Raw genomic sequence first — 20,554 nt, forward strand, 5'->3', positions numbered from 1 at the left:
ACCAGAATTTTTCTGTATGGTGAGGTATAGGAGAAAATATCCTGCTTTGTCCCTATTTTTAGACGGGAGTGTGTATGTGGGGGGGTGGGGGGGGGTGGGAGGAGGAAGTGGGGAGTGTCTGTGGACACAGGGAATATATTTACAGAACTGGAGGTACAGGATTTATATAGGGTTTGTCTTGCGAATACGGGTACAGTATGTTGGGAATGATCTCAATCTCTCAAATTTTACTGCTAGTGTTCTTAATACTACTTGATTTGTGCCAAACAGCTTCTTTCTTAAGTTTGAATAGTATAATTTAAACAGGCTAATACTGAAATGTGCTTGGAAGTTTTTTAATCAGATGTGTGGTACCCAATCAGATGTGGGACCCAGAGGCCATTGCATTTGTGTTGCACCCTCCCAATCCTCCTTGCAGATATGCTTAAGGGCAAAAAAGTCACATTAATACAAACCCCGGAAAATAATGAAATGACAGTCTATAGGGCATAAGATTCCCTGCCTACAGACAGGCCACCATTGCCCCTTCCCTCCGTGGTACTACAAGCAAACAAAAACATTCTCTGATAAAGAATAAAACCAAGAGTCAAGAACTCTCTATAAATTCTTCCAAAATTTCCTATTTTTCCACTTCTGAACATCAGGAGAAAAAAAAAAGGAAAATCCATTCCAAATTTGTCATTTTTTTCAGACCTGCACACATCACTGCAGCCTCAATACAGCACATTGCCTATCCCCTCCATCAAATAGAGAAAAACTGACCACAAATTAGAAAGAGAAACATGTAGATAAAAAGTTGAACTGGAAATCCCTAAAATCCAGATTCTGCCTGCAGTATAACACATGAGAAATAAAAATTTCATTTTTCCTGTACTGTCAAAATATAGAAATATTCAGATGAATATTTCCTAAAAATGACAGAGAAAATCAAATTCTTCCCATTTTCCAATTCAGAGAAACAGAAGCACTAGCACTCACTCTCCTATGCACCCAGAGCCCAGTCTTGCTCCCCAACTCCCTCTCCTCCCAGAGCTCCCAGTTCCCAGCAGTTGTGCTCCCCAACCTCTCTGTCCTCTCTGACTTCCCAGCCAGACTCATATTCAATGTAATAATGCAAAAACAGAATCATCACCATTCCTCATAAAACAAAATCAAGAAATATAAATCCATCATAATAGTAAACCATACTAATAAAAAACCCCAATATTTCAAAACAGATGACGAATAGAACATGTAATAAATAAGCATAAAAACTTTAAATATTTCCCAAAATTCAATATTTAAAGACAGCAGACATATCAAACACCACCCAATAATTAACACTAATAAGGATAAAAATGTTCCCCTCTCCATTCCTGGGAACATTTGATTTCCAGTCATCATGAGATTGTTCTGGATTAATGGAGGGGAGGTTGGGAGTGGGGCAGGAGAGGAGGGAACACAAACTTTCTCTTCTCTCTTATATTTATATATACACATGCGCACCCTTCTACCCTTTCCTTCTCACTCCCCCTTCCCTCTCAGTCACTCACCCCCTTCCTTCACAGTCCCTCAACAACCTTTCCCTCACTCTCTCAACCCTCCCCTTCTCTCTTAGTCACATACCTCCTCCCTCTCCTTTCAGTCACACAACACCCTCCCCTTGCAGTCACTAACCACCCTCACTACCTTCTCTCCCCTCCCTCACCCCTTTCTTCCCTTTATTTTCCTTACTCATACCCGTTCCCTTCCCTCTCAATCACAACCTGCCATATAACATCTCTCCCACCCTGGTGGTCCTCTTCTTCCTGTTGGCCAGGTGTAGGAAGTCTGTCAGTGGTTCAACATTCGACCTACCACTAGGCATCTAGTGCCTAGCTCCCTCTCATATGCACAGGCTCACACACACACATGAACACTCTCCCCCCCCCCCCTCAGATGCACAGGATCTCACATATACGCAAGTTCCCTCTCTCTCATACGCACAGGCTCACACACGCACCCTCTCTCATTCATACATGTACTCACTCCCCTCAATCTCATGTACACATGCTTACAAAAATGCTCCTTCTCATATGCACTAACTCTCACACACACAAGCTCCCTCACTCATATGAACACGCTCACTCCGTCTCTCATATGCACAGGTTCTCATACATATGCATGCTCCCTCTCATATGCACAGGTTCTCACACACGCACGCTCCCTCTTTCATACACGCACATACTCCCTCTCTCATACACATATGCTCCCCCTCTATGTTGACATGGTCACACGAATGCTCCTCTCTCATATGCACAGGTTCTCACACACACTCTCCTCTCTCTCATATATACAGGCTCTCACCCACTCGCATGTTCCCTCTCTCTCCTATGCACAGGCTCTCACCCATGGGCACATTCCCTCTCTCTCCTACATACAGGCTCTCAACCATGGGCACATTTCCTCTCTCTTATATGCACAGGCTCTCACACATGCATGTTCCCTCTCTCATACACACAGGCTCGTACACATTCACACACTCCCTCTCTCTCATATGCATAGGTTTTCATACATATGCACGGTCCCTCTCATATGTATAGGCTGTCATATACCCATGCTCCCTCTCATATGCACAGGCTCTAACATATTCACCCGTTCCCCCTCTCTCATTCATATACACACATACATCCTCTCTCTCATGTACACATGCTCACATAAATGCTCCCTCTCTCTCATATACATAGGCTGACACACGAATGCTCCTCTCTCACATGCCCAGGCTCACACAATGCATGCTCCCTCTCTCATGTGCACAGACTGGCTCTCATACACATGCGCTCCCTCTCTCATACACACAGGCTTTCACATGTACACGTTCCCTTTCTCTCATATGCATAGGCTCTTATATACACACCCATGCTCCCTCTTCTCTTACACGCACAGGCTCTCACATACATGTATACTCATATACACATTCTCACACATACACAAGCTCCCATTTATACCTGTTAACACATATGCTTGCTCTCTCTCGTACACACAGGCTCTCACATACACTCCCTCTCTCTCATACACATACATACTCCCTTTCACCCGGCACCTCTCCCTCTCTTTTTCATGATGTCTGAGGTGAAAGGGGGGTATCACGGCCTCCTCCTTAGGCCACGGGTTTGTTGGGGTGCACCAGCAGCCCTGTAGCTTCTTCTCCGTTTCAGCTGTTGGCAGGGTTGTTGTGCAAGGCTCTGCAGCCTCTTCTTGATTTTGGCTACCAGCAGGTTGGGGTAAGCCGGCAGCCCTGAAGGACTTTGTCTGGCCATTGCGAGATGGGCCTTTCCTTTTTTGTGGCTCAATAGCTGCTTGAGGAGACTACTGGTATGGTCCCTGTGCGTACAGGGCTATGGATGCCTCTGCTCCACCTCCTTGGGCACACGACCTGATGGCATACTCCTCTTTCTTCCTTCCTCTGATATATTGTTCCATCCCTGCTGTTTTTATTATTTTCTCCTTTACCACTATATCTGGTTTTCTAGCATCAAGCATTTTATTGGTTAGTCTGGGAACGAATAAGGATACGCTATGATTTATGCAAAAAATGCATGTAAGAAAGTTACATTAACTGTAAATATAAAGTAAGAAATTGGAGTGGGAGTAGGGTGCAGCTTGGTTAACCACTGCCAACCAAAATGATGTTCCGCTGCCCCAACTTCTAATATAATTTCATGATTAAAAATGACATAATAAGCAATAGGCTGAAACAAATCCTAGTTTTAAATCTGTGCTTAAAAAAAAAAAGTAAAGTAAATAAATTCACCTATGCATCAACTCCAATCAATGAGTAGGGACATATCAGGCTCTCCTGATGTTATGGCATGATCACCCCTGATGACTGAAGCGGGAAACTGTCTTAATCCATAATGGAGCTAGCTCTGTCCAATTCGTGTGTTCCAGTCAATGGGTTACAAACTAACTACACGCAGGTTTCAGAGATGGCAGACACAAGACTAGCCAATTAAAGGATTTTTAATAAATTATCTCTTTCTTCCCTCCTGCTCCCTTAGACTCTTTTAAAAGGTAAAGCAAACAACTGCAGGAGAGGAAGCCCTCAAGCCATTCATTCACACCTAGAATAATCTATACTAATATATGTTCCTTCTTAGATACAGAGAGAATAACTGAGAAAACAACCAAATTTATAAACTCATAGATGACCTGTAACAGTTAAGGAAAGTCAGAGATAACCGAAAACATCTGCATAGTGCCAGCAAACAAATGGACAGATTAGATAGGCCTTAACAATGCTTTTCTGCCCTCAAATTCTATTTCCTTCCAAATAGCTACTTACCTCTTTCAATTTTACATGCAACAATGCTGTGCTGTTGAAAATACATTGCTTGATCATAGTTGAGAAAATCCCAGTAACCATCCAAGCTTACACCAGCATAAAAACTATCAATCGTTACATTAGGTCTTCCAAATCTCCAGTTTGAGTACATCAGGAATGTTTTATCATGCCACCGTAGGTATTTTTCTACCAAAAATGAAACTGCATTATAGTGATTCATTTCACACAAGATGCACTCTTGAAAATTAAGGAGCAGCAAGTAATTACAGTGCTATTGCTTTTGTATCACACTTTGCAGGACTGTGTGTGTCTAATAAATAAACAGTATATATATGTCTAAAAGCAGCATTTTAACATTATTTCCAACACTGTGGTATGCACCTGTTAGAAGAAACATTTTGGTTTTCTTGGGGTCCTGGTAGTTTCCTCCTACTCTTCTGGGCTTCCACCTCAATTGGTCTCAGCCCTTGTTGGGCTATGGCGCCATGAATCTTCATTCATAACTACAGAGCAATTCTTCTCTTATTTTCTATCTCCTCCCAACTCCCTTACGCCAGTCATTGCAGCTGAATCTTTTGCTGCAGGGCTCTTGTAACTGTACAATCTTGAGCCCTGTACAATCTTGAGCCCTAAATCTGGCCAGAGGATGTCACTGTTATGCAATAACAGCTGGGAACTTTGCCCTCTGTGAAAGACCCAACACAGGATTCAAACCCAGGTCCTCGGCAAGGCAGTGCATAGCACTGCCACTGAGCCACTAGGTTAGACCAGAGGAAACATCTTTAAAAGTTATTGGCTCTAACTTTTGTGGTTGCGTGTGCCAAGAGTGGTCTTCTTTCCCACAGTTCTCTAATCATCTAAGGCTCACCAGGATGCCTGTACTAAAGAAACAGCTGTACAAAAAGGCACCACTGAACTGTCAAAGGCCAACCAAGAGTACATGACTCAGAAAATGACTTAGAACCAGGCATAATTTTTTTTTCTTACAAAAACAGTTGCTTTTTCTTCCAGTTCTTTCAGTGCTGGCATACGGAACCACGAGTCTTCATTCACAACTACCCATGGATTCCCCCCGCAACCTCCCATTTTAATAAACCTTCTCTCTCAGTATTCTGGTCATTGCAGCAACTGTCCTAAGGCTGGGAGCTATGCACCAGGGCTTCTTCCAGAACCATGCATCAGGGACTGTATATTTTGGCCACTAGATGTCCAAACTCTCATGAATCCCTGCCTCCCCCACCACCCGGGGAGGCCACTGCTTCTGCTATATATACACATCTCATCATAGCAGATACTGGTTAGCCATGCTGAAATGCTGTCTTTAACAAACCAGCGCTTATCTCTGGTTAGTCTGAACCTGTTTGCAGACGCTGGTAAATATAATAATAATGGTACTGTTGTCACAATAACTAGCAGTGTGTTCAATTGCAATTCTCTTCCTCACTCTCCCTGCTGACAGCAATGCAATGTGCGTTTTCTACAATAATGGATGCTTATTGGATGACACGTATGCCGATGGATCACTGTCCATAATCTATCAAGAGGATGTTATCGCAGCTTCCACAGAAAAATAAATGGTGATAAAACCAAATTGAATTAGAGCCACTCTTTTTTAGTATTTCTAATCTGGATATTTAAATTCTGCAATCTCAAATAAATTCAAACATTTTGTTCATTACATACATAATAGAACACTTATTCTGTAAATAAATAAAACTAATATTCAAGAAAGTAGCTAAGTATGGCAGAGTACATTTTACTTTTTTGAAGAAGTATTGGCTCCATACACAGAATATTTTCTCTTATATAATAAACTGTTCAGTGTATGAACTGTGATTGCTCAGTAAATAACGTTGAGAAAATCTATGAATTAAAAAATACATTTTCAATAGGGTGTTTAGGGGGTAATTTTTTAACTGCCTGCATTGATTCAATGTCAATTACTCAGACTTTACACCAGTTTTCAAAGGGAAAGTACATGTGTATTTTCCTTTGAAAATTATCCAACAAAAACTACCTGCACACATTTACACCTGATATGTGCAAATAGTTTTTGAGGAGAAATATGAGCATACTTTGAAAATTGCAAAAACATATGGGGGTGGATTTTAAGAGCCCTGCTCGCGTAAATCCGCCTGGATTTATGCGAGCAGGGCCCTGCGCGCCGGTGCGCCTATGTTCAATAGGCCTACCGGCGCGTGCAGAGCCCCAGGACTTGCGTAAGTCCCGGGGTTTTCCAAGGGGGGCGTGTCGGGGGCGGGGCTGAGCGGCGCGCCGTTTTCGGGGCGGGACGCGGCGTTTCGGGGGCGGGCCCGGGGGCGTGGTTTCGGCCCGGGGCGGTCCGGGGGCGTGGCCGTGCCCTCCGGAACCGCCCCCGGGTTGCGTCTAGACGCGCCAGCGGCCCGCTGGCGCGCGGGGATTTACTTCTCCCTCTGGGAGGCGTAAATCCCCCAACAAAGGTAGGGGGGGGGGTTTAGACATGGCCGGGGGGGTGTGTTAGGTAGAGGAAGGGAGGGGAAGGTGAGGGGAGGGCGTTAGCGAATTCCCTCCGAGGCCGCTCCGATTTCGGAGCAGCCTTGGAGGGAACGGAGGTAGGCTGCGCGGCTTGGCGCGCGCCGGCTACCCGAAATCGGTAGCCTTGCGCACGCCGATCCAGGATTTTAGCGGCTACTCGCGTATCTACTAAAATCCCGCGTACTTTTGTTTGCGCCTGATGCGCCTACAAAAGTACGCGAGGGCGCCCTTTTTGTAAATCTACCCCATGCTGTGCAAACCCTTCCCCTATCATGTGCCCTTATGAATGCCTAATCCCACTGCAGGTAAACTTACACACACATATAGATTCTACATTTGTAGGTCTACCCACAGTGCAATTTTGTAAACAAGGCCATTTCTTCATATATATATTCTTTAATTTGTGCAAATGGCTTTTCAAATTATCCTCCCTACATCAAAAGTATGTGCGTAATTTTCAGCCCGGACACATCCAGTCAATTTTGAAATGCAGGGTACCTGTATACATTGTGTTTGAATGTTAGCTTATGTTCACATGTGGTTTCAAACCAGGACTCAAAGCACATCCCCAGTCCCCCTTTCCCTGTAATATCTCTTTTCACTATGGCTAAAAATATACACATACATGCTTTCTGGCAATTGGAAATCTACTTGTGTATATTCAGTATAATCTAACTGCCTTTTACCTCCTTATGGAGGCAATATTTTAAACCACGCGGGCAGGTGGAAAACCTGTGGCTACTTTTACCCTCTTGTTTAGCACCAGTTTACCTTTGAAAATTGCCCTGGAAAAGGTTTTCTCCACTGACCTAACCCTGTTCCGAAAAGGCCTCCAATACAATACAGGTAAAAATATGCATACTCTGCTGCTCTGCATGTACTTGCATGCAGGTTAGGCAATTATAATTTAAATAGCCCTTTTACCCATGCAGGAAGTCATTTGTATAATTGCGATGGAGAAGGTACAGAGAAGAGCTTCCAAAATGATAAGGAGAATGGAACAGCTTCTCAATGAGGAAAGACTAAAGAGGTTAGGACTTTTCAGCTTGGAGAAGAGACGGCTGAGGGGGATATGATAGAGGTGTTTAAAATCATGAGAGGTCTAGAACGGGTAGATGTGAATCGGTTATTTACTCTTTTGGATAATAGAAAGACTAGGGGGCACTCCATGAAGTTAGCATGTGGTACATTTAAAACTAATCGGAGAAAGTTGTTTTTTACTCAACGCACAATTAAACTCTGGAATTTGTTGCCAGAGGAATTTGTTGCCAGAGGTTAGTGCAGTTAGTATAGCTGTGTTTAAAAAAGGATTGGATACGTTTTTGGAGAAGAAGTCCATTACCTGCTATTAAGTTGACTTAGAAAATAGCCACTGCTATTACTAGCAACGGTAACATGGAATAGACTTAGTTTTTGGGTACTTGCCAGGTTCTTATGGCCTGGATTGGCCACTGTTGGAAACAGGATGCTGGGCTTGATCTGACCCAGTGTGGCATGTTCTTGGTAATAAGTTCATTCATTCTGCAAAATATGCCAAGTTTCAGCACCTCTACAGTTTTGTATTTCCCTTTTCAGTAGGGATATTCATTCATTCTGTTTTTAGCAGTTTATTCGTGTACAATATTATGAACACAAAATTAGATTTTACGCACTTAAATATGACTGATGTGCATTAAGTTCAATTTTATGCACGTAAAATGGCATTTAAGTGCAAAAATTTCCCAAAATAAATGGAACACTTGGGCATTTTGGGAAATATGGGAAGTTTTCATTTGAACTGAAAACGAATCAAACAAAAATTTCTCTCACGCACATCCCCCTACTTTTCACTGGCCAGCAACTTACCTATGTTGTCGTAAACAACACCCAGCCATACCCATTTAACCAAGCTGCTGAAGGGTTTGAGCTGTTCAACAACAAAATTGTTTTCCTCTTCATTTCGAATGCTCAAAACATATGCATCTGGATCTACAGAAACAGAAATTGATTTACTTTATATCAGGCTACATTAAATTCACTCCCTGTTTCTCACACCTTTGAGTCTGCCAATTTAACACACACACACACACACACACACACACACACAAAGAGCTTTATGGTGTGCTTTTTAAATATGGTTTGCAAGTTGTCCTGCTTTTGACAGACTAAATAACAATGCCCAATGGGTAGGGCACACCCTGGCAGTCAGTGCCCCAATATAAAAAGAGCTGAGGGCCTGAAGCAGTGTCGAGGATCCATCACCCTGCTGACAAGAAAATGCCAGACCTTGGTCAACACTGTTGCTGTTATAAATCTCTCTTACTGGAAACTTTGATTTGAAAACAATCTTAGAACTTTTTCAATAAACATTCTGTTTACTTTGGGGTGGGGGTGGGGGCGGGAGGAGGTAGAGTCCTTACTGATGCAATAATGGAGCTGTAGTGTACATCAAATGTTATGTGACAATTAATTGGAACAAATGATTCCTGTGCCAGCATTCTGAACTACTGCCTCAAAGTTTATAACCAATAGCTCTCTGTGCCAGCAGGCTCTGCTAGAAGGTAACTGCTTGCTCCTAAATTCAGGTGGCCCAAGGGGAAGGCAAGAGCCCACTGAAAAGGAGCTATAGCAGTTTAAAAACAAAATCTAAAATTATTAAAAATAAATTAAAGAGTACTTTCTTTATACTTTTTACAAATCTGCCACATTGGTAATATTTAGCAGGCGTTTAATGCCAGACAATACCTGCAGGATCTTGCTGCTGTTTGGCTGCCGAAAACTTTTTTTTTTTTTTTTTTAACATACTGAAGGGTTTCTTATGCATTATGGAGTTAATTTTATAATAGTTCACCTAAATTAGGTGGCAAATATGCATGTAAGTTACAACAGTTTTCAAAGTGGATTTATGCTCATTAAGTCCACTTTGAGAATTATTCCACACTTACCCACATACAATTACACCTATTATGTGTGCAGAAAATTTTTGCATATACTTTTGAAAGCGCAAACGTATGCACATAAGTCCAAACCCCTTTCCTCCTCCACTTAGGAAAGCATCCGCTCAGTCTGGGAAAACATAAGTGCAAACCTGCAGTAGGCATGTAAGTTTACCTGCATAATGGGTGGGCAATTTCTTTTACAAAATTGCAGGTTAAAAAAATACTGTTTTATCCATGGAAATGCCTTTCCCTCCACGAGGAAAAGTTTCACACTGCCCATACTGCTGCAAAATGCACGGGTACATTTTACACCAGTTTCCAAAATGAAAGTACATGCGTATTTTTATTATGAAAACTGCCCAAGAAAGAACTCACAGATGCTTGCACTACCTCATTTTTTTTCTATAAATACATCTTTCCCCTTCTCACCCCCAATTAAAATGCCACATGTGATTTTGGAAATATAGAACCATGTGCCTTTTTGCAATCCTCACTCTAATCCCACCCCCGGGAACACCTCTGCTCCATATGGGTAAAAAATACATGCATTGTAGACCAGCACACAACTTTTACTTGCCCACAGGGTGGACAGTTTCAAATAGCTTTTGGAAATGGCCCTCCCTGTTGGTACTGTATTTCTTTTTTCATTTTCAGGCCTTTTGCATTGGATGCTATCACTCAATCAATCACAGAACAGAAGAATACTTTTCTTTCTCTCCCAATGCAATGCATGCCATTCAATAACAAGCCTCTAAAATACCAAGTGTGGACATTTCAAATCAATTACTGGAAATTAAATGATGTTAATAAAATACAATACGTGTTCATATGGCACAAGGACTATATGAATACTTTAAAAATAAATAAATTACTTACTTAACTTCCTGCATACGTGATGCGATTCATATGGTAGAATAGATTTCCACCTTTTCTGTGATATCAGAAAAGTATAACAATTGTTTTTAAATGAGATCCATGGGGTATCTTGAACCATATGTGGACATTTTATGCTTGAAGTATTTACAGCTTTTGGTTCTGTATGAGTCTCATCTTTAAAAAAAAAACACAAAACAATATTTATGGTTACAAGTATGCTAAAAAAAAGTGGTTAGGATATTCAAAATAAGCTTCTGACAGAACTGAGAAACTTAAAAAAAAAAATCATTTAACCCAGAAGTAAAAGCTGGCAAACAATCTGCAGAAGACACATTTTAAATGAATACATTTGTAATTAACTTTCAAGATTCCTTCATGAGCACAGACTTGCAGGAGGACAATTCTCAGGAGCTATTCATACAGGAGTAGATAATTGAACTACCTGTATTTTAGCACACCCCATGGATAATTTTTACCCAGGGGATTTTCCAGATTAATCAAAGCAAAACTACGCAGAAAGATAACCGCACAAGATTGTGCCTGTTTTTTGTGGAAGAACTTGTTCAAGGCAAACTTATCCCAGATTCATCAAAATGCTAAAACATAAGGCCCTCATAGTAGTCAATATTTTATATCTCTATCAGGTCAATATTTTATATCTCTATCAGGTCAATACAGTAAAGTTCGGCCACGGTTACCCTGTTTCTAACCCACCTTTTACTCACAATTTGGCCACGTTAGTCCAACCCGCGATTCACTATCCCCTTTAACCCATTCTTACCGCCTCTTTAAATCAACGAGTAACCCCTTCCGCCCGCGGCATGTATATGAGATGTAAACGATCGGATTAGCTATTCCCCCCCATTCAGTAACGCGCGCCCCGACTATCGCCTTTTTAACCTGCAGTTTAGCCGCGCGTTTAACCTGCTAATTTACCGCCTACCCCTACCCCTGCATTAGAGGCAGGGGTAAGGGTAGACGGCAAACTTTCCCCCAAAACCTAAAATCCCCTCCTCTCGAAGCAACTGGACATGTCACTAGCCAGCGAAGCGTACGCCGTGTTGTCATGTGCTTCACTGGCTCTAGCGCCCAAATTGACGGGTGCTCAAGCCAATGAAAGCACATGAACGGGCGTGCATGACGTCACGGCGTACGTCACGCACGCCCGTCCATGTGCTTTCATTGGCTTGAGCGCCCGTGCACTACGGGCGTGCGGGGGCTGGCGGGGACCTCTGGAAGCCGCTTTCGCCACCGGCTGCCCCCTCCGGAGGATGGCAGAGAAGGCTGAAAGGGCTGAAAAAGCAACAAAAAGTAAGTTGGTACATGTTGAGTCGCTTCGGGAGGAGGGGATTTTAGGTTTTCAAGATTTTACATGTCCAGTCGCTTCGGGAGGAAGGGATTTTAGGTTTTTAGGTTTTCTTGGGTTAAAGTTGGGATCCACTTCCTGGTGCCGCCTGTCATTTGAAATGATAGGTACCAGCGCAACCAGGATACTGTGTAGGCGCTGTATAAAGCGCCTATACAGTAAAATGGGTTGCGAGGGCCTAACGCTTCACGGATGCTTCTTGAACTCGGCTTGCATTTGCAAGCTATTTAAATACAGTATTGAGCGGTAGGTGAGCCGGACTGTGTGTGCGGCAAACGCGGGTACGCCCGGCACTAACGCATCTCTTCCTACCGCTCCTTACTGTATCGGCCCGTATAGGAGGGCCATCCAATAGCCCGAGGTGAGGTGGTGGTTTAGGGGCCAGGTTTTCATGCAGAGTGAGACATATGAACAGCACAGTACACCTTGGTGAAGATTTGAAGTCATTTGGAGTGAGAAAGTCTAACAAAGATGACATTTCTACTATGTTCTCTCACCCTAGACTCTATAATAGGGTAACATCAAGCTAGGGCGAGAGAACATAATACAAAATTTTATCTTTGTGAGACTTTTCTCATCCCAAATGACATCAAATCTTCACAGAGGTGTACTGTGCTATTTGTACGTCTCACTCTGCATGAAAAACTGGCTCCTTACTCTAAACCACCACCAACACCTCACCACGAGCTATTAGATGCCCCTCCTGTAGGAATATAAATAGTTGCACATTGGGGTAGATTTTAAAAGAAGCGCGATCAGCCTACTTTTGCTTGCGCATCAGACTCAAGCAAAAGTACGCTGGATTTTAGTAGATACGCGCGGAGCCGCGCGTATCCACTAAAATCCTGGATCGGCGCGCGCAAGGCTATCGATTTTGTATAGCCTGCGCGCGCCGAGCCGCACTGCCTCCCCCCGTTCCCTCCAAGGCCGCTCCGAAATCGGAGCGGCCTCGGAGGGAACTTTCCTTTGCCCTCCCCTCACCTTACCCTCCCTTCCCCTACCTAACCCACCCACCCGGCCCTGTCTACACCCCCCCCCTTACCTTTGTCGGGGGATTTACGCCTCCCGGAGGGAGACGTAAATCCCCGCGCGCCAGCGGGCCTGCTGCGCGCCGGGCCGCGACCTGGGGGCGGGTACGGAGGGCGCGGCCACGCCCCCGGGCCGTAGCCACGCCCCGTACCCGCCCCCAAAACGCTGCCGACACGCCCCCGCAACGCCGCGCGCTCCGGCCCCGCCCCCCTCCGAGAACCCCGGGACGTACGCGAGTCCCGGGGCTCTGCGCGCGCCGGGAGGCCTATGTAAAATAGGCTTCCCGGCGCGCAGGGCCCTGCTCGCGTAAATCCGCCCGGTTTTGGGCGGATTTACGCGAGCAGGGCTCTGAAAATCCGCCCCATTGTGAGGGCTTTCCCAGAGGCTCTCTACCCCCCTCCCCTGCCCAGAAATGGCCGAAATGCAATTGAAACAATTTATCGAAATTGCGTTACGGCCCTTTTGGTCACATCACACAGCTTAATGCCAGGAAAAAAGGTGTAGTTATGTCCAGCATTAAAACCATGGGTAATTGCCAGGTTCTTGTGGCCTGGTTTGGCCTCTGTTGGAAACAGGATGCTGGGCTTGATGGACCCTTGGTCTGACCCAGCATGGCAATTTCTTATGTTCTTATGTTCTTATGATAGTGCCCATCATTTTCATAAATCCTGCCCAAACTCCTCCCTAATACCGCCCCTTCCTAAATTTTGCATTCGCACCCTGTGCTAGTGTTATCGCATGCGTTATGGCGTTAACACAAGTGTTAATGCGTTATTGCGTGCGTTAACACCATAATGCTTTTTGATGAATGACCCTGTTATGTAGGTAATTGACATGAGCCATGTTTTTAATTTCTTTCGAAACCACAAAATTTCCACTTTTTTGAGGTTTCGAAAGAAATTAAAAACATGGCTTATGTCAATGGCCTGGTGAGTGATTAGCAAAAAGAAAAATAATTGTCTGGTAATATTGGTCTGTTGAGTGATTTGTTTTATTTTATATTGTTTTAATGCAATGATTGTTATAAATCGCTTTGAGAGATGTAATCAGGAAGGTGATTAAAATGTACTTGTTAAATAAGTAATTCTGATTACTCAAAAAAACCCCCCAAAAACTACCCTTGTTTCTCTCTCCTCTCTGCCCTCCCCCCCCCCCCCAACCAAACCCTGCCCCAGAACATTGCCAAACATATGTAGGTAATAAGTACCCATGGTTGTTAATGCATGCAGGTACTTTTACCCACATACAAGGTGGGCAATATTCATTAAAATGGGTAAAATAGCAGCAAAGAGAGCAATTTTCAAAAGCTATCTACTCAGTTAAAACGGGTGTCCAAAAACTGCTCACTCCGTACACAGGTAAAGTGAAGTTGCTTACCTGTAGTAACAAGTGCTCTCTGCAGACAGCAGGACAAGTCAGCTACTCAAGTGGGTGAAGCTGCGAAACTCTCCTCAGTCTTTATAGCAAAGCTAAGGTTCAACACTAAGGGGAGCAAGTGAGATTGTGTGGCTGATTTGTCCTGCTGCCTACAGAAACATCTGTTACAGGTAAGCAACTTAGCTTTCTCCGTTGGCAAGCAGAACAGTGATCGGTCACCACAAGTGGGGACTTTCAAGCTGAGGGTTTCATGTAAGTATTTGCCATATTTTTATATTAATATTGGTACATGCAACCCATATTCTTTTAAAGGCTTAAAGGAGAGCTGAAGGAATGCAAGCAGCTCTTGAGAATTACTTAGCCAAAACTGCTGCCTTGATATGAAACACTTTCTGGGCAGTAATGAGCAGTGAAAGCAAAGTTGTTCATCTGTAACAGGTGTTTTCGATATACAGCAGGACAAAATCAGCCATACAAGTCTGGGACATCATCTGAGATGAAAAACTCTCATAGAGCTCAAAAAAATCCAGAAGGATTTTCTGAAAATGTATGGGCATTCATGAGCAGCTGCCTCGTGAATCTTCTCAGTCTTTATAGCAAACTGACTTTCAACTAAGGGAAAGCAGGTGGGATTGTGATTTATCCTGTTATCTATGTAGAAAATAACTGTTACAGATGAGCAATTTTGCCTTCTCTGTAGACAAGCAGGACAAGGATCAGGCACACAAGTGGGGACTCCCAAACTGAGATTTTGTATGAATTGTACATTATGCTTTTATGTTGTTAGTTGATCATGCATCCTATAATTATGCCAGAGGTAGGAGGAAAGGGTTGAAGGAATCAAATAAGAACTGCCTGTCCAAACTGTTGTCTTAATGTACAGTATTTTCTAGGTAGTAATGTGCAGTAAAGGTATGGATGGAAGACCAGATGGCAGCCTTGCATATATATCTATAGATGTAAAGTGAATATGTGGTAAGAAAGCTGCTACAGCCTTGACCTGATGGCTATTCACTTTACTTTGAAAAGAAGTTGGCAGTAGAGGCAAAAACTCACAGTAAAAACTTTTTAAAATATATCCGAAGCAGAAAGCCTGTGAGGGAGTCAGTTGGACTGTTAGATGATCGAGGGGTTAAAGGGGCACTTAGAGAAGATAAGGCCATCGCAGAAAGATTAAATGATTTCTTTGCTTCTGTGTTTACTGAAGAAGATGTTGGGGAGGTACCCGTATTGGAGAAGGTTTTCATGGGCAATGATTCAGATGGACTGAATCAAATCACTGTGAAACTAGAAGATGTGATAGACCTGACTGACAAACTGAAGAGTAGTAAATCACCTGGACCGGATGGTATACACCCCAGAGTTCTAAAGGAACTAAAAAATGAAATTTCAGATCTATTAGTAAAAATTTGTAACCTATCATTAAAATCATCCATTGTACCTGAATACTGGAGGATAGCTTATGTAACCCCAATATTTAAAAAGGGCTCCAGGGGCGATCTGGGAAACTACAGACCGGTTAGCCTGACTTCAGGGCCAGGAAAAATAGTGGAAAGTGTTCTAAACATCAAAATCACAGAACATATAGAAAGACATGGTTTAATGGAACAAAGTCAGCATGGCTTTACCCAAGGCAAGTCTTGCCTAACAAATCTGCTTCACTTTTTTGAAGGAGTTAATAAACATGTGGATAAAGGTGAACCAGTAGATGCAGTATACTTGGATTTTCAGAAGGCGTTTGACAAAGTTCCTCATGAGAGGCATCAAGGAAAAGTAAAAAGTCATGGGATAGGTGGTGATATCCTTTCGTGGATTACAAACTGGCTAAAAGACAGGAAACAGAGAGTAGGATTAAATGGACAATTTTCTCAGTGGAAGGGAGTGGGCAGTGGAGTGCCTCAGGGATCTGTATTGGGACCCTTACTTTTCAATAAATTTATAAATGATCTGGAAAGAAATACGACGCGTGAGATAATCAAATTTGCAGATGATACAAAATTGTTCAGAGTAGTTAAATCACAAGCAGATTGTGATAAATTGCAGGAAGACCTTGTAAGACTGGAAAATTGGGCATCAAAATGGCAGATGAAATTTAATGTGGATAAGTGCAAGGTGATGCATATAGGGAAAAATAACCCATACTATAGTTACACAATATTAGGTTCCATATTAGGTGCTACAACCCAAGAAAGAGATCTAGGCGTCATAGTGGATAACACATTGAAATCGTCGGTTCAGTGTGCTGCAGCAGTCAAAAAAGCAAACAGAATGTTGGGAATTATTAGAAAGGGAATGGTGAATAAAACGGAAAATGTCATAATGCCTCTGTATCGCTCCATGGTGAGACCGCACCTTGAATACTGTGTACAATTCTGGTCGCCGCATCTCAAAAAAGATATAATTGCGATTGAGAAGGTATGGAGAAGGGCTACAAAAATGATAAGGGGAATAGAACAGCTCCCCTATGAGGAAAGACTAAAGAGGTTAGGACTTTTCAGCTTGGAGAAGAGACGGCTGAGGGGGGATATGATAGAGGTGTTTAAAATCATGAGAGGTCTAGAACGGGTAGATGTGAATCAGTTATTTACTCTTTCGGATAATAGAAAGACTAGGGGGCACTCCATGAAGTAGCAAGTGGCACATTTGAAACTAATCAGAGAAAGTTCTTTTTTACTCAACGCACAATTAAACTCTGGAATTTGTTGCCAGAGGATGTGGTTAGTGATGTTAGTATAGCTGTGTTTAAAAAAGGATTGGAGAAGTTTTTGGAGAAGTCCATTACCTGCTATTAATTAAATTGACTTAGAAAATAGCCACTGCTATTACTAGCAACTGTAACATGGAATAGACTTAGTTTTTGGGTACTTGCCAGGTTCTTATGGCCTGGATTGGCCACTGTTGGAAACAGGATGCTGGGCTTGATGGACCCCTGGTCTGACCCAGTATGGCATGTTCTTATATTCTTATGCTTTCCTGACTGATTATAATAGTAGGAAATGCAATCAGATATCCAAGCTGAAAGAGTTCTCTTTGTAACTGAAGAATTTTGACTGCATTGAAAGCAACAAACAGTTGTGAAGACTTTTTGTAAGACTCTGTTCTTTCGAGATGACAGAACCCTTCTGCAGTCCAGTGTATGAAGAGCTTGTTCACCCTTATTGGTGTGCGGTCATAGAAAAAATTGTTAGCAAAACAATGGACTGATTTAAATGAAATTGAGACAATTTTTGGTTCTAAATTTAATATGTTTCTAAACCACACTTATGGAAAATTTGAGTAGAGGGGGAGTATGATACTAATACTTGTAGCTTGCTTACTCTTCGGGCAGATATAACCGCTATCAAAAATAAAAAAAAGACTTTACCAGAAAGGAACTTCAGTTCTGCCTTTGGCAAATGTTCAAATGGCATTTTAGGAGTTGAGCCAAAACTACATTTCAGTCCTAGGTTATAGAGGATCTTTAATCAGAGATTTAAGATGATTTAGGCCCTTCATGAATCTGGCAATTGTAGGTTGATGAGAAATAGGAAGATCCTTGAAATTTTCATGGTATGCTGTTTTAGCACAGAGTGAACTCTAATGACAATCTTCATTCCTGGTGGAAAGGCCTAACAGGTACTGATGTGCAAGGGGGACGTGTAAAATGGTTTTGTTGAAGAGGAGAGTTAGTGAACCTTTTCCATTTGAAATTATAAGATTTTGTTGGCATTTTCTAGATGCTAGGAGAACTCTGATCATTTCAGGAGGCAACTATAAAGAAAACTTTATTTCAACATTCATGTATAGAAATAGCAAATGTTGCTTACCTGATGTAACAGGTGTTCTCACAGGACAGCAGGATGTTAGTCCTCACAAATGGGTGACATCGAGGATGGAGCCCAACCACGGAAAACTTCTGTCAAAGTTTCAGGAACTTTGACTGGCCCCTACTGGGCATGCCCAGCACGGCACTAACCCTGCAGCCAGCAGGGGTCTCCCTTCAGTCTTGTTTTCAAAGCTACAGGCAGTGCCGAAAAATAAAATAAAAATGAACCCAACACCGCGGGGTGGCGGGCGGGTTTCGTGAGGACTAACATCCTGCTGTCCTGTGAGAACACCTGTTACATCAGGTAAGCAACATTTGCTTTCTCACAGGACAAGCAGGATGGTTGTCCTCACAAATGGGTGAGTACCGAGCTGAGGATGTCCGAACATGCACCAAATGTACCCAACGGCGTGCAACAGGCACAACAACTGGGGTGGAATTTGGGAGAGGGCATCCGCACCCTACCGGGAAGGTGGAAGGGTGTTGGTACATCATGTTGGAAAAAGGTTACGCAATACAGATTGGCCGAAGATGGAATCCTGTCTTCCAGCTTTGTCCAAACAATAGTGGGCTGCAAATGTATGGAGGGAACTCCAGGTTGCAGCCTTGCAGATGTCAGGAAGCGGCACCGATCGAAGGTGTGCTACTGAAGTCGCCATGGCCCTCACAGAGTGTGCTTTAACACAGTCTTGAAAAGGAATGCCAGCTTGCTGATAGCAGAAGGAGATGCAATCCGCCAACCAGGAGGAAAGAGCCTGCTTATCCACAGGTTGCCCTAACTTGTTAGGATGGAAAGAGACGAATAATTGAGTGCTCTTCCTGTGGGCAACTGTACGGTCTAGATAGAATGCTAGAGCCCGTTTACAGTCTAGGGTATGCAGAGTCTGTTCCCCGGAGTTGGAGTGGGGCCTGGGAAAGAATATAGGTAGTATGATGGATTGATTAATATGAAACTCCGAAACTACCTTAGGTAAAAATTTAGGGTGAGTGCGGAGTACCGCCCGGTCCTGCAGGAGTTTAGTGTAAGGCGGATAGGTAACTAGCGCCTGTAATTCACTAACCCTGCGAGCTGAAGTGATAGCCAAAAGGAATAATACTTTCCATGTGAGATATTTTAAGTCACAGGAGTAAAGAGGTTCGAAAGGTGGTTTCATAAGGCGACCAAGAACCAGGTTAAGGTCCCAAGATGGGGCCGGAGGACGTAAAGGTGGCTTCAAATGGAGCAATCCTTTAAGAAAACGTGTAACAAGGGGTTGTACTGAAATAGGGACACCCCCGATACCTTTATGGAAGGCGGCTACCGCACTGACATGCATTCTAATGGAAGAGGTCTTTAGACCTGATTCTGATAAATGCCAGAGATAGTCCAAGAATTTGGAAATTGGACAGGAAAGGGGATCAAGGGACTGAGAAGTGCACCATGATGTATACCTTTTCCATTTGTAGGAATAAGATTTTCTTGTGGAAGGCTTTCGTGAAGCGATCAGGACACGAGAAACTGAATCTGAAAGGTTAAATGGCTGAAGGACTAACCTTTCAACGTCCATGCCGTCAGGGACAAGGCTTGGAGGTTGGGATGGAGGAGGCATCTGTCGTTTTGAGTGATCAGATGCGGGTCCTTTCCCAGAGGAATGTGCCTGCGGATGGAGAGATCCTGGAGTATGGGAAACCACACTTGGCGGTTTTGTGCTTAGGAAGCGAGCATGACAGGGGAACCATGATCCTGATAGCACCTCACTGGCCACACTTGGCGTGGCCAGTGCGGTGCTATCAGAATCATGGTTCCCCTGTCCTGATGCAGCTTCACGAGAGTCTTCGACAGAAGAGGAAGTGGAGGGAATGCATAGAGCAGACCGGTTGTCCACGTGAGGGAGAATGCATCCCTCGGCCGAGAGTGCTGGCTCCGAATGAGAGAGCAGTAATTGTCTACTTTGTGGTTCTGAGGGGACGCAAAAAGGTCTATGTGGGGATAACCCCATTTGTGAAACAGAGAGGTCGCCACCAAGGGATTGAGTGACCACTCGTGTGGTTGGAAGACACGGCTCAGCTGGTCTGCCAATACATTGTCTACTCCCGGCAGGTAGGTGGCCCTGAGGTACATGGAGTGGGAGAGGGCTTCGGCCCAAATCTGCGCAGCTTCCTGACACAGAAGGAAGGAGCCTATGCCTCCCTGCTTGTTTATGTACCACATGGCCACCTGGTTGTCCATCTGAATTAAGATTGTGTGGTTCGATAGGCAATCCTGAAAAGTCCTGAGAGCATAGCGAATTGCTCGCAGCTCCAGGAAATTTATCTGGTGTTTGGCTTCCTCTAGTGACAAGAATCCTTGAGTTTGTAGATTGTTTACATGAGCTCCCCAACCGATG

At 43.5% G+C, this 20,554-nt stretch overlaps 1 protein-coding gene across 1 annotated transcript in view; it reads right to left on the reverse strand.

Moving 5' to 3' along the window:
* The window catches only part of LY75 (lymphocyte antigen 75), a 397,255-nt gene that overhangs the window by 46,172 nt on the left and 330,529 nt on the right, over nucleotides 1-20,554 (reverse strand). Inside the window, exons 27-29 of the mRNA XM_029605582.1 lie at nucleotides 10,612-10,785; nucleotides 8,663-8,785; nucleotides 4,304-4,489 (exon numbers count right to left, since the gene is read on the reverse strand). Coding sequence (XP_029461442.1) covers nucleotides 4,304-4,489; nucleotides 8,663-8,785; nucleotides 10,612-10,785 — 483 coding nt within the window. The remainder of the gene's footprint in view (nucleotides 1-4,303; nucleotides 4,490-8,662; nucleotides 8,786-10,611; nucleotides 10,786-20,554) is intronic.

Source organism: Rhinatrema bivittatum, chromosome 6 (assembly GCF_901001135.1).
Source record: "Rhinatrema bivittatum chromosome 6, aRhiBiv1.1, whole genome shotgun sequence".
Classification (NCBI taxonomy): domain Eukaryota; kingdom Metazoa; phylum Chordata; class Amphibia; order Gymnophiona; family Rhinatrematidae; genus Rhinatrema; species Rhinatrema bivittatum.